The following is a 23195-nucleotide window of genomic DNA, read 5'->3' on the forward strand; positions in this document are numbered from 1 at the left end:
GTTTGAATGTTTGCTCCTGTAGTAAGCAAGTTTGTTTCCGATGTACAGGTGGGAGCGAAGCGGACAAACCGCCCTGGAATCAGCACCACAGACAGGGGCTTTCCCAGAGCTCGCTTCCGATCGCGAGGGACCTTCCCCGCATCCCGCTCCCGCTACTACAGCGGCTTCACCCCCCCCAGAGGCAGGGGCAGGGCCTTCAGGTGAGGAGACCAACTCTTTACACAGCCTGACGCACGCACGCACGCACACACACTGAGACACAGGCACACACTGAGACACAGACACTGGGGGGGGGGGGTGTCTTGAAAAGAAAGAAAAGGGGTCTTGATACCATGTGGTTCAAATCCCGGCTCAGCCACTGCCTCGCTGTGTGTGTGTGTGTGTGTGTGGGACCCTGAGCGAGTCACTTCAACACCTTGGGCTCCGTCCTTCGGACGAGACGTCAAACAAACGAGGTCCTATTGGAAGTGACTCTGCAGCAGCAGCAGTTGATGATGCAGAGTTATTTAAATCTGTCGCCTCGGGCACACAGAATAAACCGATTGAAACACTTCCCTGTCCCCAGAGCCTGTGTTATTTGAGTGAGTTTAGGTTGGAACGTGTGTTTGTTTTAAATTCAGTAACACACACACACACTTTTGTTTTAAAAATTTTTTTCCTCCCGTTAGTTTAATCTCCTTCTCACAACAGCATACGTACGTTTTAAACACACATTCTCTCGTTTTTGGGTTTCCTCGTAATCCAGGCACGTTATATAAATAGATCGGCTCTCCAACTGTTTTTTTTTTGTTTTTTTTTTAAAATCTGACAAACACAAACTTTTTTTTTTTTTTTTTTTTAATGTTACATCCTAAACTCACTCTGTTTCTTCCTTTTTTTTTTTTTCTAGGGGCCGTGGACGGCGAAACAACTCCCCGGTATTCCCCTTACTAAATTAAGGGGAATGATTTAATGGGGGGGTGGGGGGGTGAGGGGGTATTTGCCCCCCCCCCCCCCCCCCCCCCAAAAAAAAAGAGAGAGAAAGAAAAAAACACAAACAGTACAAAAAAAAAAGGAAAATGAAAACTGGAAAAAAAAAAAAAAAATCTCTCGCCTGGACAGGACAAGCAAGTGTGGGAGAATCTTTGTTCTGATTTCCTGTGATATATCTGTGTTGGTTTGCAGGCATGTGCGATGCCTCTGTGTGTGTGCGTGTGTGTGTGCGCATGTACACACGTGTTTGTGCGGAGCTGGACAGCCCCTGCAGTGGGTAAGATGTTTTTTTGGGGGACGGTGTGGGACGGGGTACGTAAAGGTTTTGGGCTGATACAGTATTTTACCAAGCTTTGCTCTCTTCATTGTGAGGAGAGCGTGGAGGCACAAAGGGATCTCTTTATTTTCAATGTTTCTGTGGAACTGGAGCAAAAGAAGTTGAAGTTTTTTTTGAATGGCAGATTTTTATCCACCTTCTTTCTGGCTTTTTTCATTTTAGTTTTTTTTTTTTTTTTTTTTCTCATTTCACTTTCTCACTAACCCTCCCTTTTCAGCCGGAAAAAATTGTCGAAACCCAGGGAACACGGACGATCCCTTTTCTCTTTCTCTCTCAACCCTTGGACTCCCTTTTTAAAGACTGCTTGATAAATTATTTCAAGATTTTTATTTTTATTTTTTTTTAAAAGCGCTCAGATTTCACCAAATGCTACAAATTGTTTAATTTAGTAAGAGTTTGTCAGCAGTCTTTTTAAAGTGTGACATGAACTCTCACTGCTCTACTAAACTCCCCCCCACACACACCTCACCTTTTTAAGCCCCCCCTCCTTTCTCACTAGGCGGCATTGCTAGGTTTTTTGTAACGTCTTGCATGCAAAACCATGTGGGGTGTGTGTGATGAGAACTATCATACCAGGCAACCAGTTACATCTAAACCAACTGCAGCCAGTTGCCTTGTGCATGGAGAAGGATGGGCTTCACCCCCAGCACCCCCCTCCAGCTTTACTTTCACCGCCTCCCCCTTGTATTGCACCAGTTTTCGTTGCAGGTGTCCCGTCCCCCCTCCTTTCTCGAATCTGTCTCCCTCCCCATCTGTCCCCCTGTCCCTATGTATTAGACCACTACTTCTCGTTGCAGGTTTCAGGACCAGTGGAGACTGAGCACCCCTCCTCCTCCTGTGGCTGCAGCGCCCCCTACAGTGTCAGCGGCGTCTCTCTCTCTGTCTGGTCCCGCCCTGCACCACCACACGCACCCTATCCTGTCTGTGTGGGGGGGCGGGGGAGGGGGGCTGGGTGACCACAGGCCCACGCCAGGAGGGCTTTACTGTAACAAGCGCTGAGCTGAACGTGACAGATATTAAAAAAAGATAGTGTTAGAGAAAGCCTTTCGGTCAGACAAGCCAGTGCTGTTTTAATGAGAGCGAGACAGAAAAAAGGGGGCTGTTATAATATTATAATAAAATAATATAATAATCTCAGCAAACACAAGTGCCCTGCTTGTCAGCCCCCATTTGAGACGGTGGGGCCTGAGGAGCTGAGTTGGCAGGCCTAAAGAAAAGATGAGCGGGGTTGAAGAGTGGGTGATGAAAGGGGGGGGGGGGTGCTTTTGTGGAGTGAAAAAAACTCGAGGTTGGAGTATTGAAGAGGAGGCACTTTAAAAAAAAAAAAAAAAGGGTTTGGTTTTTGTTTGTTTTTTTAATAAAAAAAAGAAATAAAAAAAAATGAAAAGATTCTGTAATTAGAAAAAAAAAAAATTAAAAAAATTGTTAAATGAATTCTTGTTCTGTTGTATTTATTTGGGATGGAGGTGGTGACTAGTTCAGTGACACTGGTTTGAGGTAATGGACCGCCGTTGCAGGCAGTTCTTTCATAGCTTCCTATGTGCGGTGCTCCCTGAGGCTGGCAGTTCAGTTAAATATGTACAGTTTTGGGTGTTTCAGTCTAAACCTTGTTTAATTGCTTTGCTTGCTCGCTCAGCTCTTGTTCAGGTGGTGATTGTGTTGCAAGAAGGTTCAAACATGCCTTCCATGAAATGAACAGGCTGGACAGAGGTTGCGGTTTGCAGATGCGTTTTATTGACTACACTACAGAGACTAACACACACACAGCTTGGTCCCGCACACTGATTATCAGCTCCTGGGGTGCTGCTGCAGGTTTTCTACTCTTCATCCATAGATTTCTACAAAAAGCAACAAAAAACAAGAGGAGGGTTAAACTAATACATTGAGCTGCCATTCATAAATTCAGGGCGATGGACGGTTTTGATTGCGGAACGAAGTGTTCTGGGTTTTGGTTCCCTCATCCGTCTTACGCAGACTCACCTTGCTGCCAACGTCACGGGTCTTGGCGCGGAGCTTGTTGACCTGCGACTCTGCGATATCAGCCCTCTCCTCGGCCTCATCCAGCTCATGCTGCAGCTTCCGGAACTTGCCCAGGTTAGTGTTGGCATTCTCCTCCTGACAGTCACACACAAGGGCAAAGTTAATGGTTCATCTTGGGCTGAATGGAAACTGCTTAGACATGCGGATGAGAAGAGAATGTAGAGTTACTTACAGCTTCCTCGGCGGTTCTCTTGTACGCCTTCACCTTCAGCTGCAGCTTGTCCACCAGGTCCTGGAGGCGGGCCATATTCTTACGGTCCTCCTCCGTCTGCAGACGTTGAGAAGAAAAGTTTCAGTTTAACACTGTTGGATAATCTACAATGGGACTGACAATCACAGCTCTACTGAAGTTCAAACAGTAGAATGGTAGTATGACCTGACCTGGTAGGTGAGCTCCTTGATGCGTCTCTCGTATTTCCTGACTCCCTTCACAGAGTCGCTGCCTCTCCTCTGCTCTGCCTCCAGCTCGTTCTCCAGCTCGCGCACCTGAGTTGAAGAGGGATTACGGAAAGTCAGATCTCAGACTGACCTTGGAGAGGCTTGTTAATTGAAATCCTGGGGCAAATTTGAGGATTTGCTCGTTAGAAGTAGAATTACCCAAAGCATTCTCTGACAAGGTTTTATAACTTAGTGCCTTAAATGTTTTTTGTTTGGTACTAAAATATGAGAGAGAAAGACATGTATAAAACAAACTCAGGATATTGAGCAGTTACTGCTACAAGAATGGAAGTGTTCTGGCTGTGAGATACAGATAGACCTGTAACTGCAAGCTACTGACACACCTGAAATCGCAATGACAGAAAGATGTCAGGTACTGATGGCTAGATATTATATAAATCGAGGTCTGTAACTGCAAGCCACTTACGCGGGCCTCCAGTTTTTGCAGCTGCTTCTTGCCGCCCTTCATGGCAATTTGCTCGGCCTCGTCCAGACGGTGCTGCAGGTCCTTGATGGTCTGCTCCATGTTCTTCTTCATGCGCTCCAGGTGAGCGCTGGTGTCCTGCTCCTTCTTCAGCTCCTCTGCCATCATGGCAGCATCAGTGATGGCCTTCTTGGCTTTCTCCTCAGCGTTCCTGCACTCCTGCACAGCCTCCTCCACCTCTGTCTGAAGCTGGGACGTGTCACTCTCCAGCTTCTTCTTCTGGTTAATCAGGCTGGTGTTCTGCACAGAGTGAGAGAGACCCAGGTTACAGGACACTGACTGGGGAATCAGGCTACTATTCCATAGTCATCTCTGCTCCAGTGCTGTCGTACCTGTGAGTGCAGTAGCTGCACTCTCTCACTGATGTCCAGCAGCTCCTGTTCAGCCAGCTTGCGGCCTCTCTCTGTCTGCTCCAACACCACCCTCAGCTCCTCCACCTCAGCTTGAAGGAGGTTGTTGCGTCTCTCCACTATGGCGATGTTCTCCTTCAGGTCATCGTTGGCACGCAGGGAGTCGTCCAGCTGGAGCTGAGCATCCTGTAACCCAAAGAAGATTAAGCTTTCTGAATTAAAATATTCACAAGGGGTCTTAAAGGAATCTAAGATAAGTGCTAATCAGTGTCTCAAACCAGGAAGACTGAAGTAATCTTCACAACAAGCCAAGGCTATCTGAGAGGCGCTTGTTGTTACCTTCAGGTGGGCATGGACACTCTTCAGCTGCTTCTGTGACTCTGCAGCCTGCCTGTTGGCCTGGCTGAGCTGGATCTCCATCTCATTGAGGTCTCCCTCCATCTTCTTCTTCACCCTGAGGGCCTCGTTCCTGCTGCGGGTCTCTGACTCCAGGGAGGTCTGCAGGGTCTCCACCACCCTCTGGTTGTTCCTCTTGGCCTGATCCATCTCCTCGTCCTTCTCAGCCAGCTTGCGCTCAATCTCAGCCTTCACCTGGTTAAACTCCAGCTGAGCTCTCAGGATCTTCCCTTCCTCATGCTCCAGGGAGGCCTGCCAGGAGACAACAATTTCTTTAGGATACACTCTGATACAAAACTTCCTACCCTAATATCTATTAATCTGCATCTGCATTACAATCCCAGTATCTGTATCTCTCACTCACCTCAGCCTCCTCCAGAGCAGACTGTATTTCAGACTTCTCCTGCTCCAGCTGCTTTCTAGCCTTCTCCAGCTCATGGATATTCTTGCCTCCCTCACCAAGTTGCTCAGTCAGGTCAGAGATTTCCTCTGGGTACATAACAACATTCCTTCAGTATGTCCTACACTACAACTGTCTCACAAAAAGGGTACAGAATTAGAAACACAGCTGACACAAGAACTGTGTGAGTTTGGATCCCTCACCTTGCAGGTTCTTGTTCTCCCTCTTCAGGGTCTCCAGGTTGTCCAGAGACTCCTCATAAGCGTTCTTCAGCTTGAAGAGTTCAGTGCTCAGGGACCTTGCCTCCTTCTGGGAGCCCTCCAGCTCACTCTGCGACTCTTCAAACTTCTGCTTCCACTCGTTCAGGACCTGGCATAGGCACGGTGAGAACAAGTCATTACAATCACATTGTAAAATAGGTTTCAAAATATAGCGGCACCCCTAACTAACCCTAATGCACTCTCTTCATCGAAACCCCCAAATCTCACCTTGTCAAAGTTCCTCTGCTTCTTGTCCAGAGCAGCGGCTGCTGCGTTGGACCTCTCCAGATCCACCATGAGATCTTCAATCTCGTTCTGCAGCCTGTGTTTGGTCTTCTCCAGAGAGGAGCATTTAGCATTCACAGCCTCGACGGCTTCCTCCGCATCCTGCAGCCTTTGAGCCAGCTTCTTCCTGGGAGACGGGTAAGGAGAGAAAGGAGAGGAGAGGCTTTCAGTCAGATCAGGGAGGGTAGCACAATGAAGAGGTTCCCCTCAACCGTGTTTCTGGGAATTGGGTTTTATAGTAACTGATCCCCCTTTTAAAACATTCTAAAGGGTTTAAAGGTATAATCTGAGGATGTATGTAAACTGAACGGGTGTGTAGCAGCAGAGCAATGTGTTAGCTTTATGAAAGCTTAGGGGACACCTTTCTTACCAGTCTTGCCTCTTACCCGTTGAGCTGACTTGCAACAAACAAACTTTTCGCTCGTCTTATATTTTAAATGGGGAACATAATTCAAGCAAAAAGCTTATGTGTTACAAGAATGTTCTTTTAAGACAAAGCAGCTGTTCCCATTATTATTATTATTATTATAAATATTCAGTTGTTTTCCAGAACCATCAAGAAACAGGCCTTCTGCACCTACCTTCTGAACAGTTTACTACCGATTAATGAAAGGGGTATGCATCAGTTATAAACTAGCAGAAGTATAGTACAGCTGTTACCCTTACTTTAAAGGAGTTACTGTCTATTAACAGTAAAGGACGTTGATAATGGCTGGAGTGGAGGGTATTCTGTGTGTTTGAGTCTAGCTGCCCTTACTTGGCCTCCTCAAGCTCCTCAGTTCTTTGAATGGCGTCGGTCTCATATTTGGTTCTCCACTGAGCCACCTCCGAGTTAGCCTTGGAGAGACTGCGCTGGAGCTCAGCCTTGGCCTCCTGCTCCTCCTCATACTGCTCCCTCAGGAGGTCTGAGTCGTGGCGGGCAGACTGCACTGCATGGGCAAGCGCGTTCTTCGCCTGGGGAGACACCAAACAAACAGTTTACTGTACAGAAACCCGGCTTTCAGACATCCTGTTTCATCAGAAGACAGTATTTGATGCTGCTTTACCTTCACTTCCTCTTCCAGTTGTCTCTTGAGGTCATCAATCTGCTGAGTGTAGGACTGCTTGCCTCTGGTCAGCTGGGAGACCAGAGATTCCTTCTCTTCGAGCTGCCGAGACAGCTCGCCTAAACAGCAGCATGCAGACAAGGTGAGACAAACAAACTGCTTTACGGCTGCACTGTTACCACAGCGTGAATGCAGAGAGACAGCGAGAAAATTTTTTAGATCAAACGTGTGTCATTTTCCTAGGTAACTTGGTAAAAATGCCCTGGATGAGAAGAAAATTCACTTCCAATCGACTTTTAAAACACTGTGTGGATGTGAATTGTCATTCAGTGACACTCATTTGTAAAGGTGAGGGATGGAGTGCTTTTCTTGTTTTGTTAATGAACACAACGATTGCACAGCGAGGGCAGCATGCTCACCGTTCTCAGTCATCAGCTTGGCTCTTTGCGTGGAGAAGTCATTGACGGATCGTTGGGCCTCCTCATACTTTGACCGATACTCGTTCATCTGGTCCTCTGTCGTGCGACACATCTTCTCCAGGTTCGACTTCACAGCAAAATAACAATGGGAGACATGTTGAGACCTAGTCTTCTATGACCACCTTTTTCCTCCTTCCTCCTTTCTGTTTATCATGAAGAACCGTTGCTAATAATAAGTCTGCCCTGGATCCCATAGCCGTTTTTCTTCTCGTACAGGTGAAGAACATAGTGTCGATTCTTTGGCCCATGTAAAACTGCGTTCCTTACCTTGGCTTTAGTGACATGCTCCATATTGGAGACCACGTCGTCCAGCTCCAGTTTGAACTCGCTCTTTTCCTTCTCTAGTTTCTGCTTGACTCTCTGCAGGTTGTCAATCTGCTCCCCGAGCTCCGCCACGCTATCAGCTTGCTTCTTGCGCAGAGTGGCGGACGTGGCTTCGTGCTGCAGCGTGGCCTCTTCAAGGTCTCGCCGCAGCTTCTGGAACTCAGCCTCCCTCTTCTTGTTCATCTCGATCTGGGCTGAGGTGGCCCCGCCCGCCTCCTCCAGCCTCTCACTAAGCTCCTCCAGCTCCCGGGACAAGTCTGCCCGCTGCTTCTCCACCTTGGCACGGGCAGCTCTCTCTGCCTCCAGCTCCTCCTCTAACTCCTCAATGCGGGCCTGGGGGAGCGGCACATGAGCACACAGGTTATAACTGATACAGTATAAAGAGACTAAGAGGCTTCTTGATAGGCACGAGTGGAAGAGCACACAGTTTATTATCGATACAGAAATACAAAGAGGTCCTTTGATCCTGATGGGCGGAATACAAAATGCAGGTAATATAAGATCTTTATATAATAATACAAGGGTAGTCAAAGGTAGGCTTTAAATTACCTGAAGCTCCTTCAGTTTCTTCTGGTACTGGGCTGACAGTGCCTGCTCATCCTCAATTTTACTGGTGAGCTGGCTAATCTCAAAGTCTTTCCTGGGGGAAAAGGTTAACAATTAAACAGTTAAAAGGTTATATCACATTTCTACAATGCAGTCCTTTATCTTTGTACAACACATCATATCTAAAGCTTTGACTTACTTCTTCAGCCGCTCCTCCAGTTGCTGCTTATCATTCTCCAGGTCCATTAGGCTCTCCTGGGTCAACTTCAAGTCTCCTTCCAGCTTTCTCTTGGCTCTTTCAAGGTCCATCCGCACCTTCTTTTCTTGCTCCAATGAGCCTTCAAGCTGGTAGGGGTAAAGACATTGTTGAAAAAATGTTGTTCAGTCCCCCATTCTTCTAAGATAGGTCCACAACTGTCTAATCATGAAGCAGACCACCTCTTGAATAGAGCTATCCCTGGAAGCCCTGTCCTGCTATCTAAGTGTCTGTACGGGTTCAATTGTGCAACCATCATTGAGGACGATGTCTGGTCTCTCTAGTCTTGCAAGTGTGTGGCAATCCACAAGGAGACTGGTTAGCAGAGTTACATCTTTTCTAGCACGACTGCTGCTCAACCATCTCCAGGGTTATCGCATGACTAAAGTATGAACCACCCTTCATGATTAACTCCCAGATACAGGGCACCAGCTGGTCTGTGATACTCTGAGTGACTCACATCGTCGACCTGCTGCTCCAGCTTGGCTTTGGCCTTGGTCAGGGTGTTCACTTTGTCCTCCTCACTCTGCAGGTCATCCAGGGTTTGCTGGTGAGCCTCCTGCAGAGCCTTCTTCTCCTTGGTCAGCTTGGCGATGATTTCATCCAGAGCCGCCATTTCCTCAGTGAGGTTCTTCACCTGTTAATCACAGAGCAGAGACTCAGCACCCAGAGCCCTCACAAACAGGATCTTCACAGACAGACAGACACTGACCTTGTTCTCAGTGGCATGCTTCTCCTTCTCCACTTTGGCCAGGGTGAGCTCCAGGTCATCAATATCCTTCTTCAGCTCAGAGCACTCGTCCTCCAGCTTCCTCTTCTTGGATGTCAGCTCAGCATTCATCTCCTCCTCATCCTCCAGCCTCTCCGTCAGCTCTTTGGTTTTCGCCTCCAGTTGGATCTTTTGCTTGATCAGCTGGTCGCACCTCTCCTCTGAATCGTTAAGCGTATCTTGTTCCTGAAAAGACAACAGGAAAGAATAAAAGAAACCCAGTTGAAACCAAAACCCATTTGTCTCAGCACCAACCCAGACTAATTACTAAAAGCTTGAAGTCATGCATTTGGCCCAAAACTCTGGTACAAATTCTATGTTTTCTCACTGCTGCATTTTGTAATATATATATATAACATAAGGATCTTCATATGGGTTTACATGTGTACAGGGTTCACTCACCGACTGGACTTGCAGCTGCAGGTCGTTCTTCTCTTGGAGAAGAGAGACCATCTTCTCTTCCAGCTCCTTTCTGCGGGCCTCAGACTTTGCGAAAGCCTCCTTGAGTTTCATGAACTCATCCTTCATGTTGGCCATCTCTTTCTCATTCTCTGCGCTCTTCAGCAGGGGCTTGATCTTGAAGAAGAGCTTCATCCAGGGCCAGTTCTTCACACCCATAAAGGCACGGATGTTCCACTGGATCACCAGCAGTGCATCTCTGGGGAGGCAATGCAAGGTTTAAAGATTTCACACACTTTGTTTGCCTGAACACCATTTTCATTCATAATTTATTACTTCTTGCTTATTACTCCTTGTGGAAGGGAACCACAGCTATCCTTACCTGCGCTCAACAATCTTATGGTACTCAATTCTTGAGAGAAGACCACGAGACTGGGATTGGATCCCGGTGATAATGAGAGACAAGCGATCATCTCTCATCTCTTCCAGCTGACCCAGGAGACCAGCCTTGAAGAACACCTGGCACCAAAACAAAAGGGAGCTCCTAAATATTTAAATGGGAATTAATCACACAGAGTATTCAGGGTAACAAGGTGTCAGTCCTACCTTGGTGTGTCCCAGCCTATACTGGGTGTGATCGATGTCCAGGGATCCCAGCAGTTTCTCTGTTCCCTTCTTGCTGTCAATGAACTGGCCCTCTGGGATGGCAGAAGGGTTCAGGATACGGTATCTGTGAAGGGACACATGGACTTAGCTGGGTTTCTACAAAGCGCTTCATGGGGAATTGTAACAAGGACACTGCTTGAGAGATGTACCTCTGTTTGAAGTCTCCATACAGGATCCTGTTGGGGAAGCCCTTCCTGCAGATTCTGATGCCTTCCAGCACACCGTTACAGCGGAGCTGATGCATCACCAAAGGGTTTTCCATCAAACCCGGAGTCTTGCTTTCGTTGGGGATCAGGCAACGCACAAAGTGAGGATGAGTTGTCTTCAGGTTGGTCATCAGCTTGTTCAGGTTTTCCTAAAACCGAATACACCGGTGTAAACATAACCTGTACACTACAGTCAGCTTTTGAAAAGCAAATGCAATTTAAATGCAATCGTGCAGCATTTTGACTGAAGCAGTTTTTACAGGTTCTCTTTTATTTGAACTGTAGGCTCTGATTGTCTTACCCTGTGAAGAGCAGACACTGTCTGGAAGGACGACCCCTTCTTCTTGCCGCCTGCCTTGCCTTTCCCACCAGAATCGGCTAAAACCACAGACACATTACAACTCAATGCTGATATCACCTGAATCTACACTTAATGTAAAGCATAAGAAGCACATTCTCAATTTACTTTATGATAGAAGAATACCAACCTGAAGACACTTAAAGAGCCACATCGAATGAACCTGATTAAATGCAAGGCACTGTTGTATATTTACCTGAATCTGCTCCAGCATAATTACAGAAAAGGTTAGACAAAAGCTTGAGGGTAGACTTCTGGTAGAGCCCGACCACAGTCTCATTTAGAGGGTCCTTGTTCTTCACCAGCCAGTTTGAGATGTTGTAATCGACAGTGCCAGCATAGTGGACCAGTGCAAAGTGAGCCTCTGGCTTTCCTTTGACGATCCTGGGCTTCTGGAAGTTGTTGGATTTGCCCAGATGGTTGTCGTACAGCTTGGCTTTGAAGGTTGTGTCACTGGCCTTGGGGAACATGCACTCCTCTTCAAGGATGGACATGATGCCCAAGGGCTAGGGTGAGGGAGAAAGAGTCTGTTAGCTCAGTAAACACTGACCAACTAAACCATACCATATTCCAATGCCTAACTACTGATCCAGAGCCCCACCTTCTCAATGAGTTCGATGCAGGCTTGCAAGTCCATGCCAAAGTCAATGAACTCCCAGTCAATCCCCTCCTTCTTATATTCCTCCTGCTCCAGCACAAACATGTGGTGGTTGAAGAACTGCTGTAGCTTCTCGTTGGTGAAGTTGATGCACAGCTGCTCAAAGCTGTTGAACTGCAACAACAGACAAGAAAACCTTTAGGTTCCCTTCTTATTATTTACCCTAACACTTTGTTCTTATTTCCAGAACAACCCTCAGGATGTATGAAAAGTTCAAAACACAAAGACACTCACATCAAAGATCTCAAAGCCAGCAATGTCCAGCACACCAATGAAGTACTGGCGGGCCTGCTTGGTGTCCAGGGATTGGTTGATTCGCACGACCATCCAGTTGAACATTTTCTCGTAGACTGACTTGGCCAGTGCACCGATGGAGTATGAAACCTGTGGAAGTGACCACAATTATATATTGCCACGCAGACTGTATTTATACACACAACAAGATGCAATGCCTCAAGCGGGCAAACTAGGCAGATGTTTTGTGGGTTTTTTTCTAGGACTAACCTGTTGCACATTTTGTCCCTTGGTGACATACTCGTTCCCTACTTTGACTCTGGGGTGACACAGTGCCTTGATGAGATCAGCAGAGTTCAGCCCCATCAGGTAGGCGGCCTTGTCAGCATCTAGGAATTAAAGACATACCCAACAATCAGAACCACTGCTGCTGCTGTGGGTAAATGTTATACTCTAAACTAATATAAGATACTAATCGACTGGAGTTTAACTGACATTTACTAGAAGACAATGACTGCAGCCGTGTTCTCTCTCCACTCCCCTTCTCCCTTTCACACAGTCAGACCCACCTTCAGTGCCGTCAGCCTCTGCCTGCTCCTCCCTCTGTTTCTGCTTGAACTTCATGTTGCCATAGTGCATGATGGCTCCTGTCAGCTTGTACACTCCATTTTTCTCCTCCTGAGTGAAGCCAAGCACATCAAAGGCACTCTGCAGGATAGAGAAAAACAGAAAATGGGAATCTGCTTCACTGCCTGAGGTCTGCTTACTCCATTTAATAAAAAGGCTGAGAGCTATACAGCTCTCCAGGTATGAAGGCTTGCAGCTTCTCCCTGGGGGTCTATGAGTGGGACTCCTTGCACCCTGCTGGCTCAAAGGGTTTGTAAAGACAGACCCCTGTAATATTAGAGAGAGTCCTAACTCACATCTGTGGCTATCAGCTCATCAGAATCATCGATGGAGGCGACAGTGACTTCACCCTGAGAGATGAAGGCGTAGTCGTAGGGATTGTTGGTGATCAGGAGCATTTCTGAGAAAGAGGGAAAATACAATGTCAGCATGCCTCCTGTCTGCTTATATAATCCTACAATCACACTCCTGAGGACAGGAATACTGACCTAGCAGCTCTGGCTTCTTGTTGGACAGGATCTGGTAGAAGATGTGATAGTCTCTCTCAGCCTTGAGCTGAAAGGTCACACGAGACTTCTCCAGGAGGTCTGGAACAGAACAAACAGATGTCAGATTAAACTTCAATACCAAAGGTAATGCTACAAATTAAAAACACTCTTATTTAAATACTTACAGGTCTCAATGTCAGCAGAAGCTAGCTTGCCACTGGCTGCAAAGTGAATTCGGATGAATTTACCCTGAGGAGCAGAAAGAGAACAATGTTCAGTCTTGCACTCTTCCCCTGATTTAATCTCACTTTATTAAATATTACTGACCAATTACAGCAAAGAGGAAAATAATAGCAAACTGGACCAGTGGTGTGTACTAATGATAGGTATACTCACAAAACGGGACGAGTTGTCATTCCTCAAGGTCTTGGCGTTGCCAAAAGCCTCCAAGGCTGGGTTAGCCTGGATGATTTGATCCTCCAGACTCCCCTGTCATTGCACACAAACACACTATCAGTAGGGAGTTGCTAACAGGGTAGGTAAATACAATACAGTACAATACAAATGTATTTTTATATAGCCAGAACAGAGTTCTGCAACCGAGGAGTGCAACAGTATAGCGCCGACTCACCTTGCTAGAGGCAGTTGTATCTTTTTTGCCACCAGCTGCAGCAATGCTGGCAAAATACTGGATGACTCTCTTGGTGTTCACAGTCTTCCCAGCACCAGATTCTCCGCTGTGGGCACAGGAACAAGCAGGGTGAGTGTTTCACTAAAACGAAGCACTTTAACAGGCAGCACTGCAGCACGATAACAATCTCTAAAACAGTGCAGTGAAACACTGCAGCACGATAACAATCTCTAAAACAGTGCAGTGAAACACTGCAGCACGATAACAATCTCTAAAACAGTGCAGTGAAACACTGCAGCACGATAACAATCTCTAAAACAGTGCAGTGAAACACTGCAGCACGATAACAATCTCTAAAACAGTGCAGTGAAACACTGCAGCACGATAACAATCTCTAAAACAGTGCATTGAAACACTGCAGCACGATAACAATCTCTAAAACAGTGCAGTGAAACACTGCAGCACGATAACAATCTCTAAAACAGTGCAGTGAAACACTGCAGCACGATAACAATCTCTAAAACAGTGCATTGAAACACTGCAGCACGATAACAATCTCTAAAACAGTGCAGTGAAACACTGCAGCACGATAACAATCTCTAAAACACTGCATTGCCAGCTCACACACAAGCACCTACAGCTTTGGCCAAACGTTCTACAGTCACCACTGCTACAGAATTGAAACTTAATTTTGCTTCATAAACGATAACCTCTAAAACAGCTGCACTGAATAATTTAACACTATCATACTGCCTTGTACTTTTCCGTATACTTAATGAAAAAGTGACAAACTGCAGCACGATAACAATCTCTAAAACACTGCATTGCCAGCTCACACACAAGCCCTACAGCTTTGGCCAAACGTTATACATCACCCTCTACAGAATTAACTTAATTTTGCTTCATAAAGCCAAGCTGCTGAATAATTTGACACTATCATACTGCCTTGTACTTTTCCGTATACTTAATGAAAAAGTGACAAACTGAACAATGTGACACTGAAAGCTAACATGAAATACTACTGTTTTAACTAGAATGGCTTCCGGCAGACTTCTAAATTTTTTTTTGCGATGTCATTTTGTAGTTTCTTTGATTACATTATGTTAAATAAAAGATCTAAATTAAGTTCATAATTATGTCTCAATCCTGAAATTCCAGGTGATGTAAAACTCTTGGCTGCAACTGAAAGTAAAGCTCTTAGCAGTCCTTCCTTAGGTTTCCAGCAGAGCACTACACTGATCAAGAGACTTACGTGATCAAGACGGACTGGTTTTCTCTGTCTGAGTGAGAGAAATAAAAAAGCATTATTACATGTAATGCCCTGATTAAGTTAAAAATTTGATTTTAAGTGTCAAACTGTCAAATTATAACTTATAATTATTATTATTATTTTTTTTTTTATAAATGTCACCCTTTTTCCAATTAACAACCAATTATTGGAAAACAAGCTATTTCTGTTCTGTTTCCACCTCTGCAAAGATTACAAGGAGAAAGACAGTTGAAATGTTAAAATTAAACTATAAAAGGGTAGCTGCATGATCTAAAGATGTGGGCTGTGCGTGTGTGTGTCTTACCTGTCAGCATGTACTGATAGGCGTTGTCAGAGATGGAGAAGATGTGAGGGGGAGCCTCAGTCCTCTTCTTGCCTCGATATGCATTGACCACCTCTGCATTGTACACAGGCAGCCACTTGTAGGGGTTCACTGTCACACAGAACAGCCCAGAGTAGGTCTGAAAGGGAGAAGCAACACTGAGTATCTGTCAGTCTATCAGAGGGTTTAGGGTTTGAGGTCACTCTGTACTCACGTAGATCATCCAGGCTGCGTAACGCTCTTTGAGGTTATACAGCACGGCAGGCTCGTGCAGGAAGGTGAACATGGCCATGTCTTCAATTTTATCGTACTTGGGCGGGTTCTGAGGGTGGACATCGCACTCCTTCACTGTGACAGTCTGGAAAACAACACAGACAAGCCCTCAGGTTAGCACTCATTTTTTTTTAAAATCCCTTGGAAATTGCAACACTAGACCCTGTCCAAGATTTACATTAAAAGTGGTTTTGCCTGCATAATTCAATATTTGTTCACAGTTTTCAGTGGCTTAAGCTGTCGCTTTTTAAAATATTTGCTGAACAAATATGTTTTCAATGTTTGAATTTTTTTTTTTTTAAACTGCAGTGGGTTTTGAGCTACCTTTGCACAGTATGTTAATGTAACAAAAACTCATTAATGATGAAGCCTAAAAATAAAGTCTAGAGGGATATTAGAGCTACCGTTAAGCCATTTAGCTTTGAAGCTGACCCACCTGTCCAGGTTTTATCACGAGGGTTCTTACCTTGCCTTCGTAAGTGTCGGCAGTGACTTTGTCACCGTCGCGGCTGACGATCCTGGCCTTCACGTACTCCGTCAAGGGATCAGTGACGAAGCACTCCTTCTTCATGTCGAAGGGCTTGGTCTGCGCCTCCAGACGCTCCTTATCGGACTTCCGCAGGAAGGGGGCGGCGGCCCCAAACTCAGCCATCTGCGCGTCACCCATTTTGAGATCTACACAACAGACGATGTGATTTTTAATGAATGCCCAATTCATATTCCCTCCTTTTCCAACTCTTGTCCAAAATACTTAGCCTAATTTTCACCGGTTCCCGGTGAACAATCTGCAGTAAGTGTCAGGGACCACTTTATGGGAAACTACAGAAACACTTTACAAAGGCCACCATAAGAACACCAGAATTTTTATTGGTATTGAAAGCAATAACAACACCTGAAAGACGAAATACGTGACTAACTGGATCAATGTAACTGAGTGCTTTATAAATTTGATTATCCTACTGAAATGGTATGAACAAAAAAAACAAAAAAACACTGCAGGTCAGTTTAGACACCAAAAACAGATCGTCCTACCTTATGTAGTGAAAACCAAGCAAGAGACAGAGAGGCTGTTCACCCTATACAGAGACAGAGACAGAGACAAACAGTGAGACCTGGGCGAGAGCTTCGACTAAATAGGGATGGGATAGTATAAAAATTGCACGGTATGGTAACAGTTAAAAAAAATAGAGTGGTAACCTTAATATCACGGTATTCAGTACATCATGCAAGCTATAAAATAAAGGCTTAAAAACTCAAACCTAAGGTAAATCGCTTAAATTACTGTAATTCACAAAAACAAAACCAACAAATCACACTTCCTTTCATGGAGTGATTTAAACATTTGGTATTTAATATTTTACTGTGCCAAATAACTTGGTACGTTTCTTTTTTATAGACAATCAAAATTCATAAAAAAAAAAAAAAAACAAAGCTCCTAAAGTTATTCTCTCAGTGTTACACTACAACAGTATTAAGATCTGTTTGCTCAAAATGACGTGGTGCTGTAGTTCGTTAAAACATTTTAACATATAAAATTAAATAATTAAAGCAATACATGCTTTGTTTTGCTGATGGTAAATGATCGGTCTTACTGCTTATAACGCAAACATGTACCCGTACAGATTATTATTTAAGAGCAGAGGTGAGTTGTTTATTTTTTCAACCGGATAAATAAATTATGTAAAGCAAAAAAAGAATGTATTTTAATACTAAAACGTGTTATTGGATTTATAGCTGCACGTCACGACGTTGACAAGCAAACTTCCAGTGATAATTACACATGTTGAGTTTGTAAAAAAAGATTTCTTCACTTACCTAAGAAAATTAAATACTGTTATAACTTGTTAAACAATCTGCGTTGATAATAAGGAGGCTATCCTGCTGCAGTCGCGGGTCAGTGCTAGTTTTAATTGAGGCATTGCTCGTGTCTTATAGCGCAGATTTCCGCAGTTCTGCAGAGAGATGCGCTGTAAACCTCATTCAACAGCCACGGCAATCCGTGCAGATTCTGCACAGGCCAGCGCAGCTTTGAAATGTTACTGCGGGAGGCTGGCTGCGGCTGTGAACCAAAGGGACGATTGCAAAGATCACAAGTCACCTGCTAATCATAATGCAGATAACCACTAAAACTACTGCTGCCACCTTGTTAGCGGAGGCGAACGACATTTTAGCATTATACAGTGAAGCCGTGAACAGCTAACGCTATATTAAATAAATGAATCATTTAAAAAAAGCATAATGCACTAAATCCATGATGAGTGATGTATAATTTTACTATGCAGCTGGTGTTTATCTATTACATTAAACTGATAATCCAGACAAGTGTAAATATATCACTTTGAAAATGTGTGCTGAGCTGAGGGTTTGGAGAAGGCGTTTCTCTAAAAGCAGAAAGACAGCAGCCGGTGCAGCCAGCTCTGCGTAACAGAACCACTGAAACGTGCGTTCTGTGTCTTTGACCGTTTCCTTCAAAGCATTTATCAAACTACAGTATCAGTTCGCAAAAAAGATCTTCCTCAGACACTTTGCGGAGGCTGCAGGTACCATCGCTTGATGTAGAAGAAGTGGGTTTGCAGTTGAAAAATGCGTTAACCGTTGTATAAAGGAATTACGATAATTGCTGTAGAATAAAAGGAACGGTATTAAAACCGTAATGTACCTAAACCGCGGTAAATAAAAAAAAAAAACGAATTGACAGAGCCTTCCCCTGTTCACCCCCTCAAAATAAAGAACTGTGCCATATTCTCCTATGTATCACAATGATTTATTTAAGTTTAATTATAACCCATGTTAAAACATATGTTCATATGCACATTAACTACAGATAAAAAATGACACAGGCATCATTTGGAGTGATTTATATGATCTTTTTGAGTTACTCTTAAAAGTTGTGTTTGCTTTCCTTTTTGGTTCAACTTGCACACTGGAGTACACAACAGAAACCAGTTCTCTTTAGTATCAATGAACACATAATATATTCAGCAGAAATAGTGCATGCTTAATAATACAACAACAGCTCCCTTCTACCCCTCAGCTGCAATCAGTGCTTACCTTGCGATGTTTTGGTAGCTTCTCTTCTTCCAGACCCTGCTGCTCCCCTTTATAAAGAGAACAACTCTCCCAAATTTGGAGATGGCTTCCCAGGAGGCAGGAATCTAATTGTGTCTCTGTGTCTGGTGAGTGGAGGGTATGTGTCTTTGTCTCTATGGGTGCAGTTGTCTCTATTGTCCTTATTAGGTATTCCCAGAATCAATGTGGTCCAGTCGCATAGCCGCCTGATGCTGTCAGGAGGACGGATAGTCAGAAAGACAGACTGACACAGACATGCATATTCTTAGAAACAGCTATGGCCAAAAGGGTTTGCATCAGTTTGCAATATAAATATCAAAAAAATTGAATAATTTGACATTTCGAAAGCTAGCATGAAACACTACTGTACTACTATCATGGCTTTTGCAATATCTTTTTGTAGTTTCTCTGGTTACATGCTATTAAATAAAATATCTAAATTATGTTGATATAGTTACTTGTTTTTAAATTATGTCTCAATCCTAAAATTCTGGGTGATGTACAACTTTTGTCCAGAGCTGTGTGTGTAGTGATAGCAGCCGCGTCGCAGGGCTGTCGAAGGACTCTAGGCAGAAAAAGGGGGGTCATTATCAGCCATTTCAGAGATCTGCACTGCAGACTGCTGAAAAAAGGAGAGTCAACAAAACAAAACTACATTCTACTGAACAGAAAAATAAAAATACAGCTATGGCCAATGTTTAGCATCACCTAGAATAGTAGGATTGAGATATATTACAACCCCCCAAAAAACTGTATGAATATAACTTAGACCTTGTATTAAACATCATGTAATCAAAGAAAACACAAAATGATTGCGTAAAAAGTCTACCGGAAGCCATAAAAGTAGTACAGTGTTTCATGTTAGATTTCAAAATGTCACATTTTTCAATTGTCAATTTCTCATTAAGTATCTGGAAAACTACAAAGTGGTGTGTAATTCAATATGTTAACGTAACATTATTCAGCAGCTTTCATTCGACTGCATGAAGCAGAATTAAGTTAATTGTATAGGGTGATGCAAAACTTTTGTCTGTAACTGTAGTTTGAGTATGAGTGTGTGTTCTTGACTATCACCCATGCTTAAGATACTAAAATCTTAAATGTTTTATATTTTATATACATTTAGATATTGATACCGGAAAGATCCACTGAGATTCAACACCTCATTTTCAGGGAAGGGGAGCTGAAAACTTGGGAGAATTACCTAGGGTGGGGATGAATTTGTTTTATTGACTTGGTGGCTGTCGTTGAGCCTGTCTGAAATGACCTCTATTAACAAGTGACACAGTTACCTTAGGAGACTTTCTCTTTGAAAGACCAAGGATTAGAAAAGGAGCAGTTAGCAATGGAGACTGAAGTGCTATGCAAAACAGGTGCCCACCCCGTCCACCCTCCAAAAGTCTAGTACAAGTTTGAGATAGAGGCTGAACTTCCCCTTCACTGCCAAGAGAGTAAGGGTGGCCCCTCCACTCCAGAGCCAAGCAGGCAATTGGGCAGCTCTCACTGCCACTGCTTGTGAGCTCTAGGGGTAAGCGGGCAGGACTATTCTTTCGTTAAACAGGCCTGACAGTCCGAAACATGATACCCAAAAATGCATCACAATTGTCATCTGCCTCCTGCTTTAAACTGAACCCAAGGCCAAGGTCAGCGTTAATGTTAGCCTGCTTTCCATCTTTTGCTAGTGAAAGTCTTGTCCCCAGAATGCATCTCTCTCACATTGCATTGTTTCTTTCCCTTTATCCTTGAGTATAAAGATAACCCTGTCAAATTCCTGCCCTGCGCCACTCTCTGATTGAGGAGGACAGCTTGTGCTCTACATTGAGGGCGAGACTTTAGTCATAATGTTTCTATAGGATCAGTTGCAGCAGGTGCTAGTAAAAGTTCTCCTTATACATAGATGGAGACGGAGAGACAGAGGCATGACACTGATAAGAGTCACATGGTGTTAATGGTGATACTGCACCGACATACACTAATTAGGAGAGAGATTGAGTGTTTCACAGAGGGATATAGAGAATCTCTGATTGATCTGAGGTGAGATGGGGTGGAATCTTAAAAACTCCTCAACCTATACCCTGGAACACAATGCATAGTGTTTTTCATAAATCAGGCTTTTCTATTACTTGGAGAAGAGGCGGGGAGTTCTGTTTTGAGTTGTATCAATATAAAGGGTAAGCCCTATAAAGATGATGTTTCTACAAAAAAGGACCATGTTGCAGAGTTAGCTATTTTAGATGCATCTATTGCGAGACAGGAACAGACAAGCTTTCTTATACCCTCACCTGTCAAACATATGGAAAGGGCAGAGTGATTCATGGTGAACACTGGGTACACTGTATCAGATACACTGTGTATTACTTTATAGGAATCCAGTCCAGCCTAAAATAACAAGGGCCCTCTCTATAATGGGATGGTCAGAACATGTTTCTGTGCTCCACCTACACAAGCAGATCTCTACACTAATGCAGTGCACAAAACACTAACTTATCACTACAGATCTGGCCAAAAGTTGTGCATCACCCTATGGAATTAACTAATTTACACTCCATTAACACTCCATATTCTTCAACTACTACTAGGACAGAAAGGAGTCTGATTTGCGCTCCATTTCACGCATGCTGTAGCAGCCTGCTCTGCTGGAGTTGCATGTTAGTCATGTAGGCGAGTGACTGCGGGAAGTTCAATATACCGGTATAGCCACAGGTTTACAAGGCTATTGTTTGAAATTTGAAAAGCAAGCAATATTAAAGGGAGAGTAGTGAAACATTTTCCTGAATTTCCATGTCACTTAATGACCAATCATCAAGGGCTGGGGGCCCTGCCTAAAGGCTCCATCAGTCAATTACATACAAAAAGGTCAGATCAGGGAGTCAACAAGTTCCTGTCTTCAACGCTGTGAATGATGGAGGTTAATTATCTCTCACACTTTCCTTCTGTCTTAGTGAAAATGAAAGGTAAGCAGCCTGGAGTGACAGAAACAGAGGAGTTAGCGGTGAGTCTGTCAGGGGAGAGGTAACGTTCAGAGGCTCTGAACCCAATTCCACACCCCATCTTCCCCTTCCCCCTCAAGGACACTGTGACATTGGCTCTGACGTGGCCAAGCATTTTTCACATCCCGTCGGGGTGTCAGCTGACTAGGAACTGCTCAGCTATACCCCTATTGTCTGCTCTTCTAGTTTTTATTATAATTCCAAATCTTAGTATGCTATCGAATAAATAAGCATTCAAAACTTGATTAGCTAACATTACTGTAGTTTATGATACTGCATACCCTTGCCCATTGTTACAAGTACAGCTGTGGCCAAAAGTTTTGCATCACCCTATATCTCTTTTTAAAAATGTGCTTTATAAAGTCCAATGAAAGCTGTTGACTGATGTTACGTTAACATATTGATTTACACACTGCTTTATAGTTTTCCATATCCTTAACGAAAAACTATTACGGCTTCCGGTAGACTTTTGCAATACCATTTTGTAGTTTCTTTGATTACATGATGTTAAATTAAAAAAAAAAAAAAAAAATATATATATATATATATATATATATATATATATATATATATATATATATATATATATATTTTTTTTTTTCTTTTTTCTTTTTTCAATCCTAAAACAGCTTTAGTTTCAGCACAGGGCTTTTTATCTGGCTCCTTTTGTAGTTCAGATTCACGAACCTTACGCTGCCTTTAAACACTCTTCATTAACAGAGCACCACTTTTGTTTTGCATCTGATTATTTGTGTTTGCTCTGTAAAGTTTCACTGAGTTTATTACTTCCCTTTAGACGATCTCTTAAAGAGCTTGTCTTGAAATAGCTCGGTATCTACGCGATTGTGCATGTGTGCTGCTGTCAGTGTTATCAGCATGTCTCTGTGAGGGACAGGGCACACGTACTATAATTAAGTAGAACACCTAATATTCTGTGTCGCTTATCTACAATGCAAGGCAACTATGCAGACTGACGCAGCTCCCTCTCCACGTTTAGCATAGCAGGGCCTGCGCTCCCTCCTCCAGCTGCTCTGATACAGTTTCATCAGAGCGAAGGTGTGAAGGATGGGTTGATGATGCAGACCAGTCCCACTGTAAATGTCATGATACCTCTGCATCTTGCACCAGCAAGAAAACAAACTAGAAGAGCAAAACTCAGGCTGTGGACTAAGATATTGTGCTATTCAAACCTCATCCACTTGTTATTTTGGAGAGAGGCCAAACTATCTTTATCAACTGAAGGATGCAGAAGAGGTATACAGCTAAAGCCAAACATTTTGCATCACCCTGTAGAATTAACTAAATTAGCTTTTTTTATCCTAAAATAGGTGATGCAAAGCTGTGTGTAACGGCTCTACAGGAGATTTTTTGGCAGCTAATTTATGTAGTATCAAGTCAATTCAACTGATACCAGAAAATGGGCCATATTTTCAAAGCATTTACTACTCTTTAGAACTATTTTGTAAAGGAGAAAATTCCTTGTAAGTTATAAAACTGAGAAACAAACTGCTTTAGTATGCATAAAAGACCATGGATAGTAGAACTATCTTTGCATTTTATCACCCTCAACTTACATATAACAAAAAAAAAACGAACACCTTCATTTTTGTGATGTATTTTGT

General features: G+C 43.7%; 2 protein-coding genes across 2 annotated transcripts in view; one reads left to right on the forward strand and one right to left on the reverse strand.

The window, feature by feature from the left end:
* pabpn1 (poly(A) binding protein, nuclear 1) overlaps positions 1 to 2353 on the forward strand; it is a 5944-nt gene extending 3591 nt beyond the window's left edge. Inside the window, exons 6-7 of the mRNA XM_041238783.1 lie at positions 49 to 200; positions 2107 to 2353. Coding sequence (XP_041094717.1) covers positions 49 to 200; positions 2107 to 2308 — 354 coding nt within the window. The 3' untranslated portion in view covers positions 2309 to 2353. The remainder of the gene's footprint in view (positions 1 to 48; positions 201 to 2106) is intronic.
* A 667-nt stretch (positions 2354 to 3020) lies between these two features.
* Positions 3021 to 16590, reverse strand: LOC121306846 (myosin-6-like). The gene is made up of 38 exons (XM_041238782.1): positions 16547 to 16590; positions 15981 to 16189; positions 15456 to 15599; positions 15224 to 15380; positions 14902 to 14929; positions 13650 to 13755; positions 13415 to 13507; positions 13204 to 13267; positions 13019 to 13117; positions 12827 to 12930; positions 12473 to 12611; positions 12174 to 12292; positions 11904 to 12053; positions 11613 to 11783; positions 11208 to 11517; positions 10955 to 11031; positions 10597 to 10802; positions 10388 to 10511; positions 10164 to 10300; positions 9785 to 10040; positions 9326 to 9568; positions 9074 to 9250; positions 8557 to 8702; positions 8361 to 8451; positions 7755 to 8144; positions 7428 to 7554; positions 7009 to 7127; positions 6720 to 6916; positions 5906 to 6089; positions 5621 to 5786; positions 5382 to 5506; positions 4961 to 5269; positions 4604 to 4807; positions 4215 to 4511; positions 3731 to 3835; positions 3522 to 3617; positions 3290 to 3424; positions 3021 to 3147 (listed from the first exon to the last, which is right to left on the reverse strand). The coding sequence occupies exons 2-38, from the start codon at positions 16179 to 16181 to the stop codon at positions 3127 to 3129; spliced, it is 5817 nt and encodes a 1938-aa protein (XP_041094716.1). The 5' UTR covers positions 16182 to 16189; positions 16547 to 16590; the 3' UTR covers positions 3021 to 3126.
* Positions 16591 to 23195: the final 6605 nt, after the last annotated feature.

This window comes from Polyodon spathula, chromosome 50, assembly GCF_017654505.1.
Source record: "Polyodon spathula isolate WHYD16114869_AA chromosome 50, ASM1765450v1, whole genome shotgun sequence".
NCBI classification, from domain to species: Eukaryota; Metazoa; Chordata; class Actinopteri; order Acipenseriformes; family Polyodontidae; genus Polyodon; species Polyodon spathula.

What these genes read in the sequence shown, in the direction of transcription:
- LOC121306846 (XM_041238782.1), bottom strand. Translation starts at nt 16,181, where the DNA reads ATGGGTGACGCGCAGATGGCTGAGTTTGGGGCCGCCGCCCCCTTCCTG. An exon ending in ACGCAGCCTGGATGATCTAC is followed by an intron (nt 15,381 to 15,455) that starts GTGAGTACAGAG and finishes TCTCCCTTTCAG; the next exon opens with ACCTACTCTGGGCTGTTCTG. An exon ending in TTCTGCTGACATTGAGACCT is followed by an intron (nt 13,118 to 13,203) that starts GTAAGTATTTAA and finishes GTTCTGTTCCAG; the next exon opens with ACCTCCTGGAGAAGTCTCGT.